Source organism: Thamnophis sirtalis, unplaced genomic scaffold, assembly GCF_051295495.1.
Source record: "Thamnophis sirtalis isolate CommonGarterSnake01/CBP01778 unplaced genomic scaffold, rThaSir2_p1.2 scaffold_9, whole genome shotgun sequence".
Taxonomy (NCBI): domain Eukaryota; kingdom Metazoa; phylum Chordata; class Lepidosauria; order Squamata; family Natricidae; genus Thamnophis; species Thamnophis sirtalis.
Window position 1 is genome coordinate 79327267 of NW_028261389.1, and position 26065 is coordinate 79353331.

General features: G+C 44.7%; 1 protein-coding gene across 1 annotated transcript in view; it reads right to left on the reverse strand.

Annotated features, from left to right (window-relative positions):
* The window catches only part of LOC148044213 (voltage-dependent calcium channel subunit alpha-2/delta-1-like), a 228767-nt gene extending 203394 nt beyond the window's left edge, over positions 1-25373 (reverse strand). Inside the window, exon 1 of the mRNA XM_087723069.1 lies at positions 25218-25373. Within this exon, the coding sequence (XP_087579195.1) occupies positions 25218-25312 (95 nt within the window). The 5' untranslated portion in view covers positions 25313-25373. The remainder of the gene's footprint in view (positions 1-25217) is intronic.
* Between the last annotated feature and the right edge of the window lie 692 nt (positions 25374-26065).

The window sequence follows — 26065 nt, forward strand, 5'->3', positions numbered from 1 at the left end:
CAACAATCCGGGTCCTCATTTTACCCACCTCGGAAGGATGGAAGGCTGAGTCGACCTTTGAGCCGGTGAGATTTGAACAGCTGAACTGCAGAACTGCAGTCAGCTGAAGTAGCCTGCAGTGCTGCATTTAACCACTGCGCCACCTCGGCTCTTCCGAGGGTTTATGGCAGCCCTTTGGAGACTCTATCGAAGCAAAATCGGTTTGAACAAGTAGAATAGAAAAGTTAGGAGGACATTGGAGCAAAACTCCTCAGAATTACGCAGACAGCCGAGAAAACCCACTTAATGGATCGTTGTCCATCAACCCACAATTCTCCTTCGAGGCATGAATTCCCAGGCTCAAATTATCATCCTATTTTGGATACATTATGCAAAAAGGAGAATATTTGCAGCTCAGGATTGAGGGGAGGGGCCCTTGGTTGCTCTCTGAGCTTGGATGTTTCCTTGTAGACGTTTCATGACCCAACTAGGTAACATCATCAGTGCTAGAAGGGAGAGGGAGGAGGATTGTGAGATCCTTGGTGCTCTCTGAGTTTGGTGGTTTCCTTGCAGGCGTTTCATGGCCCAACTAGGTAACATCATCAGTGCTAGGAGGGAGAGGGAGGATTGTGAGATCCTTGGTGCTCTCTGAGTTTGGTGGTTTTCTTGCAGGCATTTCATGGCCCAACTAGGTAACATCATCAGTGCTAGAAGGGAGAGGGAGGAGGATTGTGAGATCCTTGGTGCTCTCTGAGTTTGGTGGTTTTCTTGCAGACGTCTCATTACCCAGCTAAGTAACATGCTCAGTGCACTGGTTGACAGCTGGCCTCAAAGACTCTTAAGTAACAATCAGCCTTCAGTCTTAACGATCAGGTGACTGATCCTTCCATTCCCCATCGGTCAGTTAGAACTGAAGAGGCTTCTTGAGTGAGGATCGAAACGTTTTCAAAAATTTTTAAAAACAGGCCAAGAAAGTCTAATTGCTTTTTAGAAGAAGCACCTTAAGATCACAGATGTGATTTGATTTTTTTTTCCCCTTTGGATTTCAGCCCACTGTTTACTTTCCGTCTGGCTTGTAAATCAGTCACCCCGCCAGCCACTCCTTCTGTTGTTGCTTTTTTTTTCTATGACTTATAAATTCGGTTAGACGCCCTGACCTTATCAGAAAGCCAAGGCCGAATCAGAATGTCTTTAAAGAAGTTGTGCATTTAAAAGGAACAGCACCGTCTGGAGTGCAGCTGGTCTTTTTTTTAAAAACCTACAGAAACTGTCAAGAGTTTGTTGCAGAAAAATCAAATCCAGGAAGCACACACAGGGATAACCGATTCAGCTAGATTCATTAACTTCTTTATATGCATAATAATAGATGAATCAATGTACAATACCAACAGGTGGTTCTTCCAGGTAAACACAAGCAATTAGATTCATTTTAGCAGACAAGCCCAGAAAGACTGCTAGTTTACTTCTCAGAGCAGCAGACTGCTTAAGTTTCAGTTTCAGTTCTCTGCACAGACTCAGATCTGTTTAAGCTCCCTTTGGCTGACTTAGCTGCTACACCTATTCATTGCTGACCTTGTTCCCATGTCTCTTTCCACTCGTGAATACTTTAACAGAAACTAAACAGTTTGCACGGTGGTTTAAGAACTAAACACTGTGGAATTACGACAAAAGCACAACGTTCCCATCCATCCTTTCTTTCCTCGCACCAAGTACATTTTCTTCCGTCTACTTTAAGTCTCAATTATGCCAACGGCTTAAATTATTTGCTTTCAAGGTCAATCAGTGGGGGGGGGAAAAAACAAGAGACATGAACTTGATACATGACAGAATTGCCAAGAGGGAAAATCAAATCAGATCCTACACTCTAAATGTTATTAGGACTGATTAAAAAAGGCAATAGGAAATATTATCCATCAGAAATTAGTGACCAGGGGGATAAATGGATTGGTTTCTTTCTGCAAAAGCGACAGTCTGGGGGGTAGGAGCCGAGGTGGTGCAGTGGTTAAATGCAGCACTGCAGGCTACTTCAGCTGACTGCAGTTCTGTAGTTCGGCTGTTCAAATCTCACCGGCTCAGGGTTGACTCAGCCTTCCATCCTTCCAAGGTGGGTAAAATGAGGACCCGGATTGTTGTTGGGGGCAATATGCTGACTCTGTAAACCGCTTAGAGAGGGCTGGAAGCCCTATGAAGCGGTATATAAGTCTAACTGCTATTGCTATTGCTATTTTGATGGTATGAATTTAAATCAGAGGTAGGGAGGATTTTGAGGGACGCCCAGTGGCTAAGCCGCTGAGCTTGTCGATCAGAAAGGTCGGCACTTTGGCGGTTCAAATCCCTAGCACCGCAGAATGGAGTGAGCTCCCGTTACTTATCCCAGCTTCTGCCAATCTAGCAGTTCGAAAGCACATAAAAATACTACTAGAAAAATAGGGACCACCTTTGGTGGGAAGGTTACAGTGCTCCATGCGCCTTTGGCGTTGAGACATGCCGGCCACGTGACCACAGAGATGTCTTCGGACAGCTCTGGCTCTTTGGCTTTGAAACTGAGATATGCACCGCCCCCTAAAGTCGGGAATGACTAGCACATATGTGCGAGGGGAACCTTTACCTTTAGGGAATATTTGATAACAGATTTGGAAGGGGCCTTGGAGGTCTTCCAGTCCAACCCTTTTGCACCATGTCATACAAATGGTTGTCCAATCTCTTCTTAAAAACCTCCAGGGATGAAACACCTAAAACTTCTGGAGGGAAACCGTCCCACCGATTAATTGTTCTAACCTATCCTCCAAAGCACCTGAGGGCAGGACAAGAAGCAATGGATGGAAACTAATCAAGGAGAGAAGCAACGTGGAATTAAGGAGAAACTTCCTAACAGTTGAAGACAATTAACAAGAGGAATAGCAAGTGCTTCATCACTAGGGGTTGGTGAACGGTTGCAGGAACTGGGCATGGCTGGTCTAGTGAAGAGAAGGACCAGGGGAGACGTGATAGCAGACTTCCAATATTTGAGGGGCTGCCACAGAGAGGAGGGGGTCAAGCTTTTCTCCAAGGCACCCGAAGGCCAGACAGCCAGGAATCATGGATGGAAACTGACCAAGGAGAGATTCAACCTGGAAATAAGGAGGAATTTTCTGACACGGAGAGCAATCAACCCATGGAACAGAAGTTGCCTTTGGAAGTTGTGGGAGCTTCATCACTGGAAGCTTTCAAGAAGAGACTGGACTGTCCTCTGACAGAAATGGTGTCCGGTCTCCTGCTTAGGCGGGGGGTTGGACTAGATGACCTCCAAGGTCCCTTCCAACTCTGTTATTCTATATTCAAAGGAAGAGATCACTTTCAGAGGTTGAAAGAGCTTCATCACTGGAAGCTTTCATGAAGAAACTGGAGTGCCATCTGTCAAAAATGGTAGGTTCTCCTGTTTGTGGGGGGGTTGGACTAGATGACCTCCAAGGTCCCTTCCAACTCTGTTATTCTATATTCAAAGGAAGAGATCACTTTCAGAGGTTGTAGGAGCTTCATCACTGGAAGCTTTCATGAAGAGACTGGACTGCCATCTGTCATAAAGGGTATAGGGTCTCCTACTTGGGCAGGGGGTTGGACTAGATGACCTCCAAGATCCCTTCAAACTCTGTTATTCTATATTCAAAGGAAGAGATCACTTTCAGAGGTTGAAAGAGCTTCATCACTGGAAGCTTTCATGAAGAGCCTGGACTGCCATCTGTCATAAAGAGTATAGGGTCTCCTGCTTGGGCAGGGGGTTGGACTAGATGACCTCCAAGGTCCCTTCCAACTCTGTTATTCTATATTCAAAGGAAGAGATCACTTCCAGAGGTTGTAGGAGCTTCATCACAGGAGGCTTTCAAGAACAGACTGGACTGCCATCTGTCAAAAAATGGTAGGTTCTCCTGCTTGGGAGGGGGGGGTTGGACTAGATGACCTCCAAGGTCCCTTCCAACTCTTGTTAATCTGTATCTACCTGTTAAAGCCCCTGGCCTAGAATGGTTTAGGGTCTCCAGATGAATTGGAAGACCTCCAAGGTCCCTTCCAACTCTGTGTATTCTGTGTGTAAATAACTATCCGTCATTTTGCAGGATAGAAGTGGATGAATACTTGTAGCAATACTTTTCGCTGTTTGGTATTTAAGGTCCCAGCTACCAAAAAGAAAAAAAAGTCCTCCTTTATAGAAATGACTTGAACCTTAACCCTTGCCTGCTCTGATTCAGAGCGTTTCGATTCGGGCTCCGATTTGCAAATAGCCATTAATTGAGGTCAAGCAGATTCGTTGGCAATCATTCCTATTTACAGTCGAGGCCGGCTAAATATTTACCAGGGTTGTGTAAGGCAAAGAATTGAAAGTATCTCAGGTATTAGCAAGATTCGACGGCTGTGTGCATGCAATCCCTTCTAAATTTAGCTCTTGGATCTCTGCGGTTTCATTTGCTGGATTCGCTAGGTGCACGGGACATGTCAGGAGGGCGAATTGAACAGGACTTGTGAAACGCAGCTCAAGGATCCGACGGAGAATTATTTTAATCACTGAATCCACTGAGCCGGAATAGAGCTGGAAGGGACCTTGAAGGTCTTCTAGTCCAACCCCCTGCTCAAGCAGGAGACCCTATACCATTCCAGACAAAGCTTTGCCCAATATCTTCTTTAAAAACTCCACAATTTCTGGTGGTAAGCTGTTCCACTGGTTAATTGTCATCACTGTTAGGAAGTTTCTCCTTAGTTCTAAGTTGCTTCTTTCCTTGATTAGTTTCCACCCATTGCTTCTTGTTCTGTCCCCAGGTGCCTTGGAGAATAGCCTGACTCCCCCTTCTTTGGGGCAGCCCCTGAGATATTGGAAGACTCCTATCATGTCTCCCCTAGTCCTTCTTCTCATTAAGCTAGACATACCCAGTTCCTGCAACCGTTCTTCATATGTTTTAGCCTTGAGGGAGGGAGGGAGGGAGGGAGGGAGGGAGGGAGGGAGGGAGGGAAGGAAGGAAGGAAGGAAGGTAGGTAGGTAGGTAGGTCAAGGTTAACCTTATTTTAAGGGTCTTCAGAAGAAGTTGGGTTGGGTAGGGTTTCGGTTGAGTAGGGTAGGGTAGGGTAGGGTAGATATCTAAATTTTTCTCTAGATTACCCAAATCCTGCAACTGTTTCTTCATATCTTTGTCTCTGGGCCTTTAATCATCTTAGTTGATTAAATTTGAGGTTCATTTTATTCATTCTTAGCTATGTTTTCCAATAGCATATTCGAGACATACTGTATATAATTTTTTTTTTGGAGGGGACATTTTTTCTAATAAAAAGCCGATTACAAACAGTTACTTTCAGGAACTGGGTATGTCTAGTTTAGTGAAAAGAAAGACTAGGGGTGACATGATGGCAGTCTTCCAATATTTGAGGGGCTGCCACAAAGAAGAGGGGGTCAAAATATTTTTGGGAGCACAAGTCAGGACCAGAACAACGGATGGAAACTAATCAAGGAGAGAAGCAACTTGGAATAAAGGAGAAACCTCCCAACTGGGAAGACAATTTACTTGTCTCCAGAACTTGTAAGAACTTCCATCGCTGGTGGTTTTTTAAGTCAAGACGGACAGCCAGTTTGTCTGAAATGGCGTAGGATCCCCTGCTTGAGCGAGGAGTTGGACTAGAAGATCTCCACGGTCCCTTTCGACTATACCATTTCAGACAAGGGGCTGTCCAGCTTTTAAAGCTGGATGCAAAAACTGCAGCTGGGGAAATGAACACAGAACACAGAATAAATCCCAGATGCCTGGGCTCACACACGCACACAAACACACACACACACAGTGGCGCCTCGTCTGGGAATTTAATGTTGACTCTGAAGCACTAATGGAAAAAGGACATTGTTTAACGCTCATTACAGGATGCATCCATCAATGCGCTCTTAAGTTGTGCCGAAGGAAGATCGCAATCTTGGTTCCCTCCGTGCTATTCCGCGCCCTCGTCCTTTCCCTGAAATTAAGTTTCATCATTTATCCAGGTCGCGCGCTGCACAAATGACCGGAAACGGTTAAAAGAAAGACGGCGGGACAACGCGGCAGGTTACGGAAAACTTTGCCGGAGAGAATATTTCGCTTGAACCAGCAGTAAAAAAGAAAAATGCTTTGAAAAGGTTTTTTTTTTAAAGTTCCGAAGATCAGCTGTGCAACTATCAGCCGTGCCTGATTGTCTGTGAGGTTGCTGCTTGCTGCGGGGGCCATTTTGTGTGAAGTCCCGCTGCTTTTGCATTGTGTGTGAGTCAGTTGTGAAGCTTTTGTGTTGTTTTTGTGTAGTGTGATAGTTTTTGAGCTCTCTGTGACTCTGGTGAGGTTGCTGCTTGCCGCAGGGGATGTTTTCAGTGAAGTCCCGCTGCTTTTGCATTGTTTGTGAGTCAGTTATGTAGCTTTTGTGTTGTTTTTCTGTAGTGTGATAGTTTCTGAGCTCTCTGTGACTCTGGTGAGGTTCCTGCTTGCCGCAGGGGATATTTTCTGTGAAGTCCCACTGCTTTTGCATTGAGTGTGAGTCAGTCGTGCAGTCACGCCCACCTGGTCACATGACCACCAAGCCACGCCTGCCCGGTCATATGACCACCAAGCCACGCCCACCAAGCCACGCCCACAGATCCAGTACAGAAAATGCTTGAATTTCACCACTGGAAACAAGCATCTGAAAGATCTCGGCCTGGCCACTCTCCAAGCCTGATAAAAGTCGGTAATTGTGAACTCTCTTGAAAGACGGTGGGAGAGGAAGGACTTTGCTGGAGAGGAATCCACTGTCAATTCAATAAAAGAGGTTTATTGGGACAAGGACTCGGCTTCGTGCTGCTGGGGAAGCCCAGATCAGAAGAATTCTCCTTAAAATAGCAATAGCAATAGCAGTTAGACTTATATACCGCTTCATAGGGCTTCCAGCCCTCTCTAAGCGGTTTACAGAGCCAGCATATCACCCCCCCACAGTCTGGGTCCTCGTTTCACCCACCTCGGAAGGATGGAAGGCTGAGTCAACCTTGAGCCGGTGAGATTTGAACCGCCGAACTGCAGATAACAGTCAGCTGAAGTGGCCTGCAGTACTGCACCCTAACCACTGCGCCACCTCGGCTCAAAGACCACCAGGTCTGAAGGCCATCTCAACCAACGAGAAATAAATTCTCCAGCTGGTGTTTGTGGGTTGCGGTCCGAACAAATTCACAAAGACAACAGCCAACACACTGGAAGGATTATTTGAAACTCACAGCTGCCCAAAACAGCAGGCTTCGTTCAACGAGCAACAGGCACTATTGCCCCAACCAACGGGTTGCGTCCTTCAACCAACCTTGGCCAACTCATAGTACTTCTTAACAACTGCTGCGTTCTCCACTTACGTTTTTTTTAAAAATTTCTCCCACTTGTATCCCAAAAGTAGACAAGAGGCTATGTGTAGACAGGTGCTTGGACAGAGGCCAGTGAGCCCTTCGGCATTCCAGAGTTAAGAAAAGATCTCCAATGCCTTTTCTCCACTCCAGTCCTTCTCTGAAAGTGTCCTTCTCGGCCAGGGTGTGACCTCTTCCACCATGTGTCAGGGCACCAAATACGTGACTCATCAAAACCGCAGAGGACAAAATCGCGCTCGACGAAAGCGCGCATTTGACGTCATCACAGCGTGCCGAAAAAAATTAAAAATTGAAATAAAATTAAAATTAAAGCAAGCCGATTCACATAAAGGTAAGGGTTAGGGTTAGGGTTAGGTTAAGGGTTAGGGTTAGGTTTAGAGCGTTAGGGTTACGTTTAGCATTAGGTTAAGGGTTAGCGTTAGGTTTAGCGTTAGGTTAAGGGTTACGTTTAGGGTTAGATTTAGGGTTAGGTTTAGGGTTAGGTTTAGGGTTAGGTTAAGGGTTAGGTTTAGGGTTAGGGTTAGGGTTAGGTTTAGGGTTAGGGTTAGGGTTAGGTTTGGGGGGGTTAGGGTAAGGTTTTCGCTTTATTTTTACATTTTTCGATCACAGCGCGATGTTTTCATCGCGCTGTGATGACGTCAAATGCGCGCTTTCGTCGAGCGCGATTTTGTCCTCCGCGGTTTTGTGGTGGAACCACCAAAAAGCATCCAAAAGTAAATCAGAGTCCAAGAAAAAGAATTACTCAAAGTTCCAATTGATGAAGAGAGCCATGTCGGCACATCTGGGAAAACACCAAATCTGAAGGCTTCCCGTTTTTCCCCACCCAGTTGAAAGTTCATGATCTGCGAGACCGTCTTCTGCCACATACCTCCCAACGGCCGATAAGATCACACAGGATGGGCCTTCTCTGGGTGCCGTCGACTAGACAATGTCGTCTGGCGGCTCCTCAGGGGAAGGCCTTCTCTGTAGCTGCTCCGACCCTATGGAACGATCTACCCCCAGAGATCCGGACCCTTCCCACTCTCTCGGCCTTCCGAAAGGCCACTAAAATCTGGCTATTCCGACAGGCCTGGGGCTGTTGACCTCATGAATGAGGTCCAGCCCCGCCTAGTTTGAGTGTATGAAGTGTTTTTTTAATCTGCTTTTCTTCTCTATTTTTTTAATTTTTATCCTTTTAGAGATGTATTTCTGTAAGCCGCCGGGAGTCCTTCGGGATTGGGTGGCATATAAATTCATTAAATTTGAATTTGAATCTTGCCCCCCACACCCACAAGTCCATCCCACGGTCCAATCTCCCACTGCCATGCTGACAGATTCCTCCCATCCAGATCTGGTCAGGTGCAGAAGTGCAGAGACAAAGGATGACCTTGGCTTTCTAGAAAGAATGTTGTTATGGCTACATAGCATCTAACTCCGTACAATCTCCCCTCCCATTTTCCCACCATTGAAAGTGCATAATAGAATAATAGAAAGTGTGGATGGCCTGACACCATGCTCGCTGTGATGGGGGCCTTCTTCCCAAAGCAAATTCAGCCTCCATTCTTAGCAGGAGCATCTTCTGCGCCCAACAGCTGCACTCCAGGCATCCTAAAACCGGGGTCCCAGCCCCCGAGGAATCCACAGTCTTTCCCCCACCAAATATGTGGGCGAATGCTCAGCAATCCTAGCATAGCTGTGACTTAAGGTAGAGCATGTCCCGTTTCAAAGCAAAGGGCCCAACAGCTGTGGGGAAAATGAGCACACAAGGGGACAGCTTAAACCCCTAAGATAAGCAGGAGCAGCTGACTCCCTTCCTTGCTGCCAATGGGGAAGCCCCACTGAAAAAGGTCTGTTCAGTTTACAGGCAACGGCAAACGTTCGCACAGTTGTCCCGACATTTGCGTTCTCAGGGACACTTACAAACTGCTTTGAACCACAAGGCTGAGCCGAGGGAAAACCAAATGCACAGGTACAGTATAGGTCAGTGATTCTCAACCTTGGCGACTTTAAGTCCTGTGGACTTCAACTCCCAGAATTCCCCAGCCAGCTATGCTGGCTGGGGGATTCTGGGAGTTGAAGTCCATAGGACTTAAAGTCGGCAAGTTTGAGAAACACTGGTATAGGTGGTACCAGTGGTGGGTTTCAAAAATTTTTGGAACCTACTCTGTGGGTGTGGCCTCCTGGCCATGTGACCTGGTAGGAGTGGCTTGTGGGCCATGTGTTTTCTTTCTTTCTTTCTTTCTCTCTCTCTCTCTCTTTCTTTCCTTCCTTTTGTCTCTCTGTCCCTTTTTTCTTTTTTTCTTTCATCTCTCACTCTTTTTCTTTCTTTCTTTTTTTAATTTCTTCCTTTCTTTCTCTTTCTCTCTCTGTGTCAGTCTGTCTGTCTCTGTGTCTGTGTGTGTGTGTGTCAGTGGTGGGTTTCAAAAAAATTTGGAACCTCTTCTGTAGGTGTGGCCTGCTTTCCGGGTCCACTGATGGAACCTCTTCTAACCGGTTCGGTAGATTTGACGAACCGGTTCTACCGAATAGGTGCGAACTGGTAGGAACCCACCTCTGGGTGGTACCTAGTCGCAACTGTGAGAGGGATCTTGGAGTCCTAGTGGACAACCATTTAAATAGGAGCCAGCCGTGTGCAGCAGCTGCCAAAAAAGCCAACACAGTTCTTGGCTGCATCAACAGAGGGATAGAATCAAGATCTCGTGAAGGGTTAATACCACTTTATAATGCCTTGGGAAGGCCACACTTGGAATACGGCATCCAGGTTTGGTCACCACGATGCAGAAAAGATGTGGAGACTCTAGAAAGAGTGCAGAGAAGAGCAACAAAGAGGATTGGGGGACTGGAGGCTAAAACATATGAAGAACGGTTGCAGGAACTGGGAATGGCTAGTTTTAATAGAAAGAAGGACCAGGGGAGACATGATAGCAGTCTTCCAATATCTCAGGGGCTGCCACAAAGAAGAGGGAGTCAAGCTATTCTCCAAGGCACCTGAGGGTAGAACAAGAAGCAATGGGTGGAAACTATTCCATTCCCTCCTCTATTCTATTCTATTCCATTCCATTCTCTATTCTATTCCATTCTATATTCTATTCTATTCTATATTCATTCTAATATTCTATTCTATTCCCAGTCCATTTCCATTCTATTTTCTATTCCATTCCATCTTTCCTATTCTATTCTGATTTCTCCTATTCTATTCTACTCTGATTTCTCCTATTCTATTCTATTCTATTCTGATTTCTCCTATTCTATTCTATTCTATTCTATTCTATTCTATATTCATTCCAATATTCTATCCTATTTTCTATTCTATTCTTTTTCAGTGCTGTTGTAACATTGGTCACCAAACAAACCATTGTAAGTTGAGAACGTTCTGCATTTTGACCTAGAATTTCTTTCTTTCTATTTCTTGTAGCTTTCCCTATCGATTGTAAAAAAAATAGGCAGGGTTCTGATCGCTTGGTTCCTATTGTTCGAACCATTGGGATGGGTGTGTGTGTGTATGTGGGGGTGGGTGGGGGTGTCAGACTTTTTCTTCCTGGCATTTTCGTAGCGAGTCCAAGCTAATTCCCGCGTGAGCCCACCCCCCCCACCCCACCCCCCCCTTCCCAGCTGCAATGCTCTCACTCCAATAGCAATGTAGACAGATGGCAGAGGGCAGGACAATTCGCCGGGATAAAATGCGCTAGACTGGCTGATTCAATGTTTCTGCAAACCCAATTAACTGGGTTAATTTATGGAGAAGAGGAAGAGGGGAGGGGGAAGAAGAACAAGAACAAAACAAGCTACAAATCAAATTTGGCCCCTACAGTCTACACAGACCCAAACCTCTGCGGGAGTGTTTGGCAACGATCTAGAAATGACACTCGTTCCAGATGTTTCTTCATCGTCTCAATTTCTCTTACGGGGATCCAGTAAGATCCGGGCATTTTCTAAGCATGATGTTGGAAGAAATGTCCTTCTGGGTTGAGTTCAGAGGTGGGTTCCTACCGGTTCGCACCAGTTCGGTACAACCGGTTCGTCAAATCTACCGAACCGGTTAGAAGAGGTTCCACCAGTGGACCCGGAAAGCAGGCCACACCTACAGAAGAGGTTCCAAAAATATTTGAAACCCACCACTGGTTCAGTTCCAAGTGGGGGGAAAAAAGACACTGGATTCATGGAAGCTGCTTGGAAAGGTGGTTTATTGATGGACATGATCCCTGTTGGGTTCAGAACCTGGTCCAAAAAGGCATCACGCACTTTAAGATGTTGGGTGAAGGGAAAACTAAAAGGAGAGAGATGCTGAGAGTTTTATACCCTCCCCTGGGATTTGAACTTCCTGGGGCACAGGAAGAGTATCCGGATCGGTTGCTGTCAGAGGTCACAGCTAGCTTTGTAAGCTGTCTGCGTGCTACGTTTGGTTGAAACTTGATGGCTATAAAATGGGTCTGCCTGAAAGGGATAGATCTTTGTGATGTAGAGTAGACTGGCTCAGGCCTTTAATGGCCCTTTGACAAAGGTGGGGGGGGGCAGCTGGGTTTCTGCCTCTCCCAACTTTCTACTTCTCTTTTTAGGGGAATAAATATTCTGCCCCTTTTAATATTTCCTAAAATATTTCATTTTCTTAGGAGAGGGGTAGGTTTGAACTTCCAACAATGGAAGGGGTCTCTGCTTGGGGAAATGTTAAGCTTTGGGGCATTTCTGAGGGGACGCGAGGCGTCGCTCATGGCCAGCTGATTTTTGGGCTAGATTTTCGGCCGTTTTTCGCCCTCCAGAAGGCAAAAAAACCGCCCTACGCACAAACCGGAAGTTTGGGAATGGACTTCCGGTTCCTGTGTTGGGCTGTTTTTCACCCTCCGGAGACTTCAGGGAAGGGGGAAAAACCTAGAAAGTGCTGGAGCTCTAGGGAGGGCAAAAAACAGATTTACCGGGCCCACCGGAAGTCGGAAAACTTCCCATTTCCGGCCTCTGGAGGGCCCCTAGGGGGCAGCAGAGGCCGTTTTTGGCCACCCCAGACTCCAAGAAAGTCATGTGCGCATTCGCGGTGCGGGGAGGGTCACACGTGTATGCGCAGGGGGCATGGTGCGAGGGGGCATTAAATTATGGGGTGGGCACGTGAGTGCATGCAACAGCACATGTGCTTCTGGCACCCGAAGCGAAGGTTTGCCATCATGCTCTTTAACAATGCTTTCTTTTCTTGCTTTTAATTTCAGCCTATTTTTTTCCTTCCCCGCCCCCGTGGACGCTCACCAGGAATAAACCCAAAAGATAACCGAAAGACCTCATTATTTAAAGAGAAGACAAATCGCCCACATCCAAGGCAACGCATGGTTACCTTTGTGATACACGGCCGTTCCCCAGGGTGCCATCTGACACAATGAGTGTAATACAATTTGTTTTGTACAACCGTTTCACCCTCCGGAGATATGTCTCATTTACCGTGAGATTAAGAACCTCGTCCGAGGTCTCTCTAAGCCATCCTTGAGTTTGCAGAAAGCGCCACCAGCATGAAATTGGATGCCACCACGAACTATCTTGTTATCTTGTCTCTAGCCCGCTTCCTACTACCAGCGTTCTGGCCCAGACTTCCTTCATAGAGGCAAGGAACAGACTCCTCACAAAGAAGAAAAACCCCTCTTTATTTTTATTTATTGTTAGTTGTGAAGTTGTGTCTGACCCATTGTGACCCAATGGACAACGTTCCTCCAGGCCTTCCTGTCCTCTACCATCCTCTGGAGTCCATTTAAGTTCATGCTGACTGCTTCGGTGACTCCATCCAGCCCCCTCCTTCTCTGCCGTCCCCTTCTTCTTCTTTTGCCCTCCATCGTTCCCAGCATGAGGCTCTTCTCCAGGGAGTCCTTCTTCCTTCTCCTTAGGTGGCCAAAATACTTGAGATAGATAGATAGATAGATAGATAGGTAGGTAGGTAGGTAGGTAGGTAGGTAGGTAGGTAGGTAGGTAGGTAGGTAGGTGGATGATATATAGATGATATATAGATATATAGATATATAGATATATAGATATATAGATATATAGATATATAGATATATAGATATGTAGATATGTAGATATGTAGATATGTAGATATGTAGATATGTAGATATGTAGATATGTAGATATGTAGGTATGTAGGTAGGTAGGTAGGTAGGTAGGTAGGTAGGTAGGTAGGTAGGTAGGTAGGTAGGTGGGTGGATGATAGATAGATGATAGATAGATAGATAGATAGATAGATAGATAGAGATAGAGATAGAGATAGAGATAGAGATAGAGATAGAGATAGAGATAGAGAGAGAGAGAGAGAGAGAGAGAGAGAGAGAGAGAGAGAGAGAGAGAGAGAGAGAGAGAGAGAGATGTTGTGAGTTGCAAAGTCATGTCCAATCCATCGTGACCCCATGGACAACGTTCCTCCAGGCCTTCCTGTCCTCTACCATCCTCTGGAGTCCATTGAAGCTCACACCGACTGCTTTGGTGACTCCATCCAGCCACCTCCTTCTCTGCCGTCCCCTTCTTCTTCTTTTGCCCTCCATCGTTCCCAGCATGAGGCTCTTCTCCAGGGAGTCCCTCTTCCTTCTCCTTAGGTGGCCAAAGTCTTTGAGTTTCCTCTTCAGGATCTGGCCTTCTCAAGAGCAGCCAGGGTGGATCTCCTCTAGGACTGACCGGTTGGATGGCCTTGCAGTCCAAGGGACTCAATGCAGGAGTCTCCTCCAGCACCAGAGTTCAAAGGCCTCCATTCTTTGGCCTTCAGCCTTCCTTATGCTCCAACCTTCACAGCCATCCATTGCAACTGGGAAAAAGAAATAGGCTGATCTTGCAAAAATGAATTTGGATTGTACCCTTTGGGTATTTAAATGAGACACATCAGAAAATCTCTCTTGGGACAATGCAAGCAGGGTCTTTTGATATATATATATATATTAGAGATGCAGCCACTCACTCATCACTTGTTAAAAGCGCCGATTACAGTAAGTGGCCCGATAAACGTCCGTAATCATCCAATAACTTTAATGCCTGAACTCGCCACTCTTCTTTCACACAGAGAGTCAAGCGCGAAGCTGCAGAAGGAATTCATCTGATACCCATTTATCCAAGCTCCAGCCACCTGTTACATTATTTCCCTGTTCCTCCCCGTCCTTCAAGGCCTCCTGGGGGAGACAATACCCTCTCGCTCCAAGCCCAACACAACAGCTTCATCGGAAAGACGTTAAGATAGACGTAAAAAGAGAATTTTTTTTTTTCAGAAGAAAGATTGACAAACAAAGACAAGTTAACTTTAAGTAGCAACTGGTGGGCAAGGAGATTATCCGAGAGACCCTTCAAGCAACAAAGTCCAGAGAGAAGCCTATAAAAACCTTATAAAGGAGATAAAAAGAAGACTGACTCCACAATTGGCAAGAGAGATAAGACTGTTTTGTTACTGGAAAGATACAGGTTGACAATGAAAGTTGGTAATAAAAAATTAGTTTTTTTATTATTATTGGTGATTAATAAGTAGGAATTTTGTAACTCCTAGATTGTTTTAGTTTGTTATTAAATGTTTACTCGCTAACAGTTAATTAACCATAAATAATAATAATGGAATGATAACGGATACAGCGTAATGATACGTACATGTATTGACAATTTAGTAAAAGAAATTTGGATATAAATTGTAAATTGTGACTTGGGAAAAAGACCTATAAATTTTATTAACAAATTTTCATTTAGATCTTGTTATAAAGGTGTAAGGTGTTTTTTTTGGGGGGGGGGCTAATGGGAGAAGATGGGGCATAAATAGTAAATGATTTTTAGCCAATTATAATAACAACAAGGAAATGTTAATGGACATTGTTTAACAATATACACATGCTATGGTATTGGCTAACGTAACTTAGATATAAATTTTAGTCAGTGAGTTGGGGGAAAAAGGGGGGGTAGGCTTAGAAATTTTATTAATTGACTTTTACTTAAAAGATGCTATAAAGGTGTAATGTTATTGGAGGATTTTTTTTGAAATAGCTAATGAATGCCACTATGTGGTTGTGTCTTTAAGTATGAATGATTTGAGGTAAAAGCACGTTCAAATAATTGTAGTCAAATGAGAATTGGGGTACATTGATAGTAAGATACACAAAGATTTTTGACTTAAAGTGTATAATCTGATATGAACTATAAGGAATGACTGTGGAAGAAATGCACGAAAGTTATCTGTAACCAATCGACACGCTTTCTACAAGATGCAATGAAGGATGATTCTTTTGTGTGTCTGTTTTTGTTCAATTAAAATGAAAAGAAAAATTCCAAAAAAAGGAACAGATACGACTAACCGACAGCCCAACTCAATGACAGCCCAGCTCATTCATTTTTTCCTGGCTTCCCCGCCCAGCCCTGACACAGATATCCCCCGCTGTGATATCAGGGCACCATGGGTCAGAGAGTGCAGAGGTCATGAATTAGGTGAGATGACACCATGGCATGGATGACGTCACTTGCTTCTCCTACGATGTAACTTCATTTCTGTGCTATTCCTGCTTGCAACCTCCCACGTCATTCTAATGCACTTAGGGTTAATTTTTATAATTGGCTAATAACCAGAAAGCTGGGCTTAACCTGCCTAATTCTCTTGATCTCCAGCAGAGAAGCAGGACAATTCCATCTCTCTGATCCTATTATTATTATAATTATTTTAAAAAAAAAACACAGACTTTGGCCGCGCAGACATGGCTGGGGAATCAGTTTTACCGTACATAAACAAGAGATCTGGGAAACTCAGCAAAGATCAGGAGGAGACCATGTGCTCCGGGTGTTTACAAGGCAAAATAGAAATGGTCCCCATTAAACAAAATTTCACATGTAGGAGAAGAGCAGACAAGGGATGGAGTCAAGCAAGTTATAAGCCTAGAGTCATTACATTGCCACAAACAGTCTAACACGCCAGCACGATACTCGCATGGTCCAGTTACAAGTCTACCACGGCCTGATAATGGGTCGGGGCCCACAGATTTGGGACCCCTGCTCTAAGACATTCAAAGGGGGTGTTTGTCAAACCTCTTGTGGTTTTATGTAATGAATCCAGACTAATTCCCTGATTGATCCCTCCACCCAGAGGTGGGTTCCTACCAGTTCGCACCTATTCGGTAGAACCGGTTCGTCAAATCTACCGAACCGGTTAGAAGAGGTTCCACCAGTGGACCCGGAAAGCAGGCCACACCTACAGGAGAGGTTCCAAAATTGTTTGAAACCCACCACTGGTCCTTGGATATGATTATTCTACACTATCATGCTCCTATTTATAAAACTCAGTGCCTCTGTGAAAGGTAAGGATGACTACTGCGTTTGTGGTGCAATCAGGACATTGCGTGTGTTGAAGTTGTTTTAACGCAAACCAAAGATGCCTTTTAAGAAACAAGTTTACATCCTATTCTTATGCATGCCAGTGCTGTGTGGGAGGTAATTTAAGGTGGTTCTGACAAGTGTCATCGGCATCTTCATATCCGGTCACATGGGAGGCAAGCCACTCCCATCCGGTCACATGGGTGGCAAGCCACTCCCACAAAGGAGGCCACACCCACAGAGTAGGTTCGAACAATTTTTGAAACCCACCACTGCCTCCACCCTACTAGGGCGGTTACTCTCCAACAACGATGATACCACAAGTGTGACATCACTTTGCCCCCGTGTCCCTCTCCACAGTTGCCGTAATTTGATTACTAAACTTGATGACAGACAACTTCTCTCCCCCACCCCTCCCCATGAACCAACCCCGCAGTGGTCCTATTAGTGCACCTTGAAACCTTAAAGGTAAAGGTTTCCCTCACCCATATGTGCTAGGCGTTCCCGGCTCTAGGGGGCGATGCTCATCTCCGTTTCAAAGCCCAAGAGCCAGCGCTGTCCGAAGACGTCTCCGTCGTCATGTGGCCAACATGACTCAATGCCGGAGGCGCACGGAACACTGTTCCCTTCCCACCAAAGGTGGTTCCTATTTTTCTACTTGCATTTTTTTATGTGCTTTCGAACTGCTAGGTTGGCAGAAGCTGGGACAAGTCACGGGAGCTCATTCCATTATGCGGCGCTAGGGATTCGAACCGCCGAACTTACGACCTTTCTGATCGACAAGCTCAGCATCTCAGCCACTGAGCGTCCCTCTTGAATCCTTAGCTCTAAGCAGAAAAGGGCTTCCAAGCCAAATTTTGAGAAGCTAAATCTTCCTAATACAGTCCATATTCAGCTTCAAAACTCACCCTGTCTGCTCGACATAAGGATTGATGTTATCATTTGGGATTGCTGGATTTTTGGAGGGGAGTGGAAGCAGAGAAGAGGCGTTAGGGGAAGAAAATTCATCTTAACCATCTTTTGTAAGTCCTCTTTTCCACCTGTTCTGTTGTGCAGCTTCAAGGCGACCAGATTACTATAATTAACTGCGAAAGCTTGCTGATTTGTTGATGCCATATAATGTCAATCTCTTTCATAAACTCATTAGAATCTCGGTAAATAAATAGTGAAAATGACGCAAGGAGAATGCCAAAAAAATAAATAAAAATAAATCCAGCTCTTCTTCCTTATCTTTTCCCTTGAAGAATGGACTAGTCTGCCCACCGTTGCTCACAAACAAACTTTTGCAAAAAAGAAGGGGGCAACAAAACTTCCTGGAACCAAAACTTGGGTTGTGTTTGTTTGAAGAACATACTACTAGGGGCGGCTAGAAGGGACGTGGTGGCTCAGTGGCTAAGATGCTTAGCTTGTAGTTCAGAAAGGTCTGCAGTTCGGCGGTTCGAATCCCGAGCACCGCGTAACGGAGTGAGCTCCTGTTACTTGTCCCAGCTTCTGCCAGCCTAGCAGTTCGAAAGCAGGTAGAAAATGCAAGTAGAAAAATAGGAACCACCTTTGGTGGGAAGGGAACAGTGTTCCGTGCGCCTTCGGCGTTGAGTCATGCCGGCCACCTGACCACGGAGACGTCTTCGGACAGCGCTGGCTCTTCGGCTTTGAAACGGAGATGAGCACCGCCCCCTAGAGAGGGGAACGACTAGCATGTATGGACGAGGGGAACCTTTACCTTACTATTAGAATTCCAGAAATGTGGGATAGTCTCTCTCTGAGCAAAGCATACCATATGGGTAGTCTTGGACTTACGGCTGTTCATTAGCCACTATTCCAAGTTGCAACGAAACATAACTTTATGACTGATCTTTGCATAGCTCCTTAGCAAAACCACATCTCCAGGACCTTTCCAAAGAGTGCCAAAGAGAAGGCCCGTCTTATCTTCACCGTCTGAATTTTAATTGTGTGACCATGGGGATCACTCCAACAGTCGTAAGTGTGAAAAACGGTGATAAGTCACTTTTTCCAGTGCCATTGTAAATTTGATCTGAATCGTGTTATTCCTGGATCTTCTGGATGTCGTCTTCTTGATTTTCACAAGATTGGGTGATTTTCTTTCATCCTTCTGAGATAAAGAATTAGGAATGTGACAGTTTTAAGTCAAGGGTCTAGGGAACCACCTAATTTTCAAAGGTAAAAGTTCCCCTCGCCTATATGTGCTAGTCGTTCCTGGCTCTAGGGGGCGGTGCTCATCTCCGTTTCAAAGCCGAAGAGCCAGCGCTGTCCGAAGACGTCTCCCTGGTCCTGTGGCCGGCATGACTCAACACCGAAGGCGCATGGAACGCTGTTCCTTTCCCACCAAAGGTGGTTCCTCTTTTTCTACTTGCATTTTAACACGCTTTCGAACTGCTAGGTTGGCAGAAGCTGGGACAAGTAATAGAAGCTCACTCCGTTACGCGGCGCTAGGGATTCGAACCGCCGAACTGCCGACCTTTCTGACAGACAAGCTCAGCATCTTAGCCACTGAGCCACCGGTTCCCTCAACAACTTTCAAAGGTATCTAGGTATAAATGGACAGTTTTTCCTTCTCTTCTGGAGTTACTCTTCTCCAGTAGTGTTACAAGAAAGTTTCCAGAAACTTTCGGCAATCTAATCTTTTCCAGATAATTATATCAGTGTTGGCTGGGGAAAAAAAACCCAGACCTTCCTTTTCTCTGCTGAACCATCTTCAGAAGGCAGAAGGCACCATTTATCTTATCAGTCCAAATTAGCTACCAACTTTTGGTGTGTCCCCTCCCCGCCCCCAGTATCTGGATTAGTCTCTTTCCTAACTCGTCTTAGTATATGCAACCCTCAGCCATCCAATATGAAGCCGAATTGGAAGAATAGCTGTTAAAATCCCAAATTCAGCGAAAAGAAATTGCCTCGAACTTAAGACATTTGTCTTTTTAAGTGTCTGTATGCATCAGACAAAAGCCCTTAACATTTTAAAGAGAAAGGAAAGATACAGAAAGGCATTAAACTGCAGCCAACAAGAAAAATAGAATATAATGTCCATAAGGCAGAAAAATTAAAACCCTTACAAGCGAATGTCAGGAATATCAAAGACAAATTCCTTGTGTGTGCAATCATACTTGGACAATAAAGAATTTATTCTATTCTATTCCATTCCATTCTCTTTTATTCTGTTCTCTTCTGTTATTCTATTCTATTCTCTTTTATTCTCTTCTCTTTTATTCTACTCTACTCTATTCTATAAAAGGATCACACAAACTTTATGCGTGTTTACACCAGAGTAATGCCCAATGAATCAAAAGGACTTATTATCCCCAGAAAAAAAAAAATGGGAGACTTTCTAGTTCCTTAAAACTTGGGGTTTTATCTGATGAGACTTCTAAAAAAAAAACACACACACTTCAGAATTAAAACTTAATTTTTCCTTAATGCTTATATAATTTCACGGATTTAAATTTGGAGTGGGGCGGGGTGGGAAAAGAAGGGATCATCCAACCTCAGGGACGAAGCGCATCCTTTTCATCAAGATACTTTTAAGGGGATGATTTGAAACTGAAGAGAGTTTGGCTTAATCCCTTTCTGCTTCAACCCCGGGGTTCCCCTCATTGGCACAATTATATAAAAATGTAATCATTAAGTTCTCTAAAATCCCTGACTAAAAGAATTATTCAAGCTGGATTTGGACGATTCGCAATTCTCCCTGGGGTTTTTTTTTTATTTTGCTTAAAGATGGTGTTTAGTTCACTTTAAAAAAAAATTGAAGATCTGCCGAAAGCATTCAGTTCGGTTTTAATTACGATAAAGCCAGGCTTCCTTCCCATCAGACACATAGAGAAGGGAGGTGTGTTGAGAAATGCAGCACAAAGGCGTGGATTATTTCTTTTTTAACCCACAGCAGAATACTTTTATTTAAAAAAAACTAGGAAGATTAATTAGCTCGTTCGCTTTGACATCTAAAGATTTCATGCAGAAATATGACAGGGTCTGGTTTTCAGGGTTCAAGAGACATTATTATCTCAGTGACAAAAACGTAACGCCTTCCAACACTATAGTATTATCAGATTTCTTTTTAAAAAAAGGGGAAGAATAGATCACCGAGCCAAGAAGTTAAAAGGAAAATGCAGACCTTCGAAAATTCTGCCTTTGTCCCTAAAAATAAACCGAGGACGCCTCCAACATATTTGGCTCAATCTATCAGCAGATCTAAATATTTTTTTTTTCCCCAGAGCACATATTCTCACTAACAGGGGTTATTCAGAGGACGAGACTATATATTCAATAGAATAGGATATTTTATTCGGCCAAGTCTGATTTAGAGACACAAGGAATTTGCCTCCGGTGCAGAAAATTTCTGAGTGTAAAGAGAGCAGAGCAACAGAATAACTGATAATAATTGCAATAATGACAAAATGTTCTACCTCCTCCTTACAAAATAATTTCAAAAGCAGATTTATCCTTCTTGCTATGACAGCGTGTGTTTAGCTCAGGTTAAAGAATGGAAGGAAATTGGTACAGAAACTCTACATCTCTGGCTGAAAACAAACAGCCAAAGTAATATATTATTAAGTGCACAATGAATGCCCCCCTCCCCCCAAAAAAACCATTTTAAAATCCCTGAAATTCCTTGGCTGCTAGGATATTGTTATTCAGCACTGCATAGCAACAGGATCCGAAAGTTATACTTAGGATGTAAAATTAGCTGCTCAATCTTCCCTACGCTAAGGAGGATCTTAACTCAGTAGCATCTACTCTGCCATTAAGGAACTGGCTTTCACAGCAATGCATTCTGAACATATTTATACCAATCACTTGCATTTTATTTGAAGCCCAAACATCAAACTGGATAAGATATTACCCTACTTGCCATTAAAAACAACCACTAGAAATAAGAGCCTTTATACACCTCATGTTCAGAAGAAAGCAAATATTTGTAAAATTAAGAAATGAAATAAAGCAAAAATAATAATCTTGTAAAATGACTTCCAGGGTCTCTTCATTGTTTATTTGCTAGTGGTGAAGGCACTAAACTGGTGCTTTTTATCTTTTCGAAAAATGGGTGTTTTAAATTGTATTTCTTTCCATGAAAGCTAACATGCTCCTCTCCAAATCAGTTCTTTTTTTTACATAGAGAGAATGTAACCTACGAAATATGACACCGAATCTGAGCATTAGATTGGACAAAGAACATGTGTTTACAGGTTAAGAGTGAAATGCAAATGTTTTAAGTCCTGAATTCGGGGAACACAAAGAAATAAACATTTCCCCCTAGACAAAGCGTTCCATTTAAAAAAATCTAAAATAAGAAGTTTGTATTTTAAAAACATAAAGCATAAGCAGAGCAAAATATCCTTCTGCAACTAGCATCGTGCCTTCCTCCTCGTTTCAAATCACTTTAAATATTATATAAATTCTGAAGGTTTTCTTTTCTACCTGCACTCAAGGATGGAACATTTCCGATACAATTCTAAATATAGTGTTTCAAACTTTAGCCGGCGTGTCACTCAAACAATCACCTAAGTTCACACTGTATGAAGTTGCCTATACGATATGCAAATATACCACAAACATTAAAATGTCATGCGGCTAAACACAAAATTGCCACCGATTCATATATATTTTTTTAAAAAGTGACAAATGGCAAATGATCCCACTGAAACAAATGCAATCCTGGAAATAACTGAATTTAAATGTTAATAGACAAAATATTTATGTGCTTTAAGAAGGCACCACTGAAATCAATCTTTTCTTTAAAACAATTAACTGAAGACATAAGGCGGAAATATTCATAAAACCAAGGCATTCTAAACACTCAATATATTATCAATTGTTTCGACCTGGTTATTTCGGGGAAGATGTTTTGTTCCTAAATATTATACACTGTATAATTATTGCAAACACTGAATCCATTAAATGTGCCTTTTCCATTTTTCAAAAAAAAAACCCACACATTTGTTTGTGGGCTTGTGTATATCTGTGGCCTTTCAGTGTTCATATTCAATCTCAATACAGGTTATTTGAAACTAAACATATCACAGCCACATATCCAATTTCAAACAGTACAAACATATTAGCTGCTAATTTTTTTTTTCTCATAAACAAGGCCGGAATTTAATTATTGATTGGGCAGGCATCCTGAATGTGACTATCTACATTTCCATTTTGTAAAGAAAAGGCTTTAAAATTAAAGCTGCTTATTAAATCATCTCTAATATCCTGTCTTCTTCTATATATATTTATACCCATATCCTTCAGCTGTTCCAATGGCTTACTTCCAAACTGAATTCTCATGTGCTTGTAAAACAAAGCAATTTTAATTCAGAGCTGCCTTGCAGAAGAATATTTGCTGGTCAGTTATCGACAGAAATCAAGGTTTAAAGATGCTGTATAGTAACCCTATTTATTTAGCACACACCCCCTTCCTTGATAAATCTAAATTCTAAATTAATCTTTGCTCGATCTACATTCTAAATCAATCTCTTATTCTTGCTTCCACTGTGATATTTGCGATACTGCTATCCTTAGAAAGATAAATTCTATTCTTCAACCCAGGTTAGACTTTTCATTTATTCTTTGCAAGGTGCATGGATTGGTGGCCAGTCCCAGATTTCTTTTAATGACTGACAGGGTGCTTCGAATTAAGCCGCGATCCTCTGGATTTGCAGAATAAACGGCTGGGTTTTAAAATTTGTGAAAACGTGGAAGGAAATATTGCTTTCCTTCACACGGACAAAGAAGCTAAGCTAAGTAAAAATCATTTGTTTTTATTTAGGGGCTAATAAACGGCTTCCTCGAACCACTTGAAAAAGGCAAAGCAATGCTGCAATTGTGTTTAAACTATATTTTTTCCCCCCTCCCTAGATCTCAAAGTAACCCACTGGAGACCGCAGAAAGCAACAGAGAAAAATGGATCTCGTTTGAAGGGTGAGTTAGTTAGGCAAAGAGCTGAAAAAAACCTGAGCTGTAAACTTTAAACATTTTGGGGGTTTTCCTCAAGGAGCTCTGATGGGTGCTTAAAGGGTGAGTTTAAAGGGATGAAGAGCTAAGGATGATGCTGAATAACAATTGTCCATATCTTTATTTAAAAGAAGCTGAAATCTTCCGACACTAACATAGCAAACGGATTCCATTTGATCCTTTCGGTCTCTCTCTCTCTTTCTCTCCGTCCCTAACCAGATTTTTAATCTTCATTTTTTCCCCGCTGCTGCCTTTTCTCAACTGTGAATTTGGCACCTGTTCTGGGTACCTTTTCCCACCAAAAAGACCCCCGTGTGTTGAAATTCACAGCCCAAAAGAGGGCCGGGGGAAGCAGCGATGATGCGGCCCTGGAACTGTTGCGTTCTAGAGGCAACATTGAAGTTCCCTTATATAGCAATTTTTTTAAAGGGGGGTGGAAGAGAGAAACAGCTCTGATTTTGGACATGCGTAAGAGGCACCGAAAAGCAGAGAGGGCTCAAATAAAATAAAAAAAAACCCTAGAATCTGTCCAAAGAAAAAAGGCTGGGGAAATTCTCCAGGTTGTGAGGACCAAAGAGAGGCGAGCTTTGGAAACTACAAGTTTAAGAGTTGGGGATTTCGGGAAAAGCGTCTTTCAGAAACGGCAGATGAAATGCCTCCAAACCCTTCCCCCCCCCAAAAAAAATCCCTCTTTGCTTTATTTTTATTTTGAAGAGGGGAAAAAAAGGCCGGGCCCGACTGGGCTAAAATAGCCCTCGAAGTCAGAGGGCCTGGAATGTAACTCGAAACTTTCCCTTTGCGCACAGCTGTGAACGGCCGGGAAGCTGAGAGAGGCTATTTAAGGATGCTCCAGAGCCAGCCAAGGGCAGGGAAGGGGTGCCACCACAAGCACCCCTTTCCTTCTCTACCTCCTCCGAGGGTTTCTGGGCACTCACTGGTCCCCCATGAGCATCCTTCCCCCATCAAATCTGGCGCTATCTCCGATTTGCTGTCTCTTTCCCAGCCCATGATTTTTCCAGCGTATTCTCCACTCCTCGTGGCCCTCCAAGCTTCCTTCCTTTTTTCCTTCCTTCCTTCCTTCCTTCCTTCATCATCTCCCCTTCCTTCCTTCCTCTCAATCGCTCCTTCCTTCCTCATCTCTCCTTCCTTCCACTCATTCTCTCCTTCTTTCCTTCCTCATCTCTCCTTTCTTCCTTCATCTAATTCTCTCCTTCCTTCCTTCCTTCCTCATCTGTCCTTTCTTCCTTCCTCTCATTCTTTCCTTCCTTCCTTCCTCATCTCTCCTTTCTTCCTTCCTCTCCTTCTCTCCTTCCTTCCTCATCTCTCCTTCCTTCCTCTTATTCTTTCCTTCCTTCCTTCCGCATCTCTCCTTACTTCATTCCTTCATTCTCTCCTTCCTTCCTCATCTCTCCTTCCTTCCTCTCTCTATTTCATTCCTTCCTTCCTTTCATATCTCTCCCTTCCTCTCCTCCTCTTCTTCTCTCCTTCCTTCCTCATCTCTCCTTTCCTTCCTCTCTTCTTCCTTCTCCTCATCTCTCCCTTCCTCTCCTTCCTTCCTCTCCCTCCTTCCGCCTCACCGTCTCCCCACCACCACCACCAGCAGCCCCCGTTCCAACCCCCCACCCCACCCCAGCCGGGCTCAGGCGGCACTTACGTGGTGGGCGACGGGAAGGGCCCTTCGGCGGAGAGGTTCATCACCAAGGACTGGCAGAGAGTCAGGCTGAAGAAGAACCACCAGCTCGCAGCCATCTTCTCCAGCCAGAATCGAGGCCCCCCTCCCCAGCCCAAAAAAGAAAGAAAGAAAGAAAGAAAGGAGAAGGGGGAAGAGAGGAAGGGGGAAAGAAGAAGAAGAAGCCACGCCCGGGGAGAGAGGGAGAGGCGTCCCCAAGTGATGGGGGCAGGCAGGAGAAAGTTGGCCGGCGGAGGGGCGAGCGGGGCAAGGCGGCCCGGATGGGGAGGAGGAGGAGAGAGACCCTGCCTGCCTCGCCGGCTCTCTCCCCCCGCGGAGCTTCCTGGCAGCGGCGCGGCTGTGGGCGGACGGAGGAGGGCAGGCGGGCGGGCGGGCTGGAGGGTTGGCTGCGCGGGGACAGAGCAGGCGAGCCCAGCCGGTCAGCGGCTGCTCCCAGCGCGGCTCGTCTTCTGCCTCCGCCGCTGTTGCTGTTGCTGCTGCTGCTGCTTCTCCTTCCTCGTCGCCGCTGCCTCCGCCATCCGAGCGGAGCCAGGCGGCTTCGGGGGGCAGCGGGGGCCGCGCCGAGCCTTTTCCGCCTTTATCCCCCGCTTGGCAGCCCGGAGGAGGAGGAGGAGGATGGGGGGGGTGGAGCGAGGAGGAGGAGGAGGAGGCGGAGGGGACCGCCCGGGCTTCCCGCCGATTGGAAGAGCGCCGAGGCTCCGAGCGAGGAGAGGCGACTCAACCCACCCGGGAGCCCGGCCGCCCCCGCCGCCTCCTCCTCCTGCGAGGACCCGCTTCGCCATACAAGGGAAGCCATGGAAACTCCCGAAGTT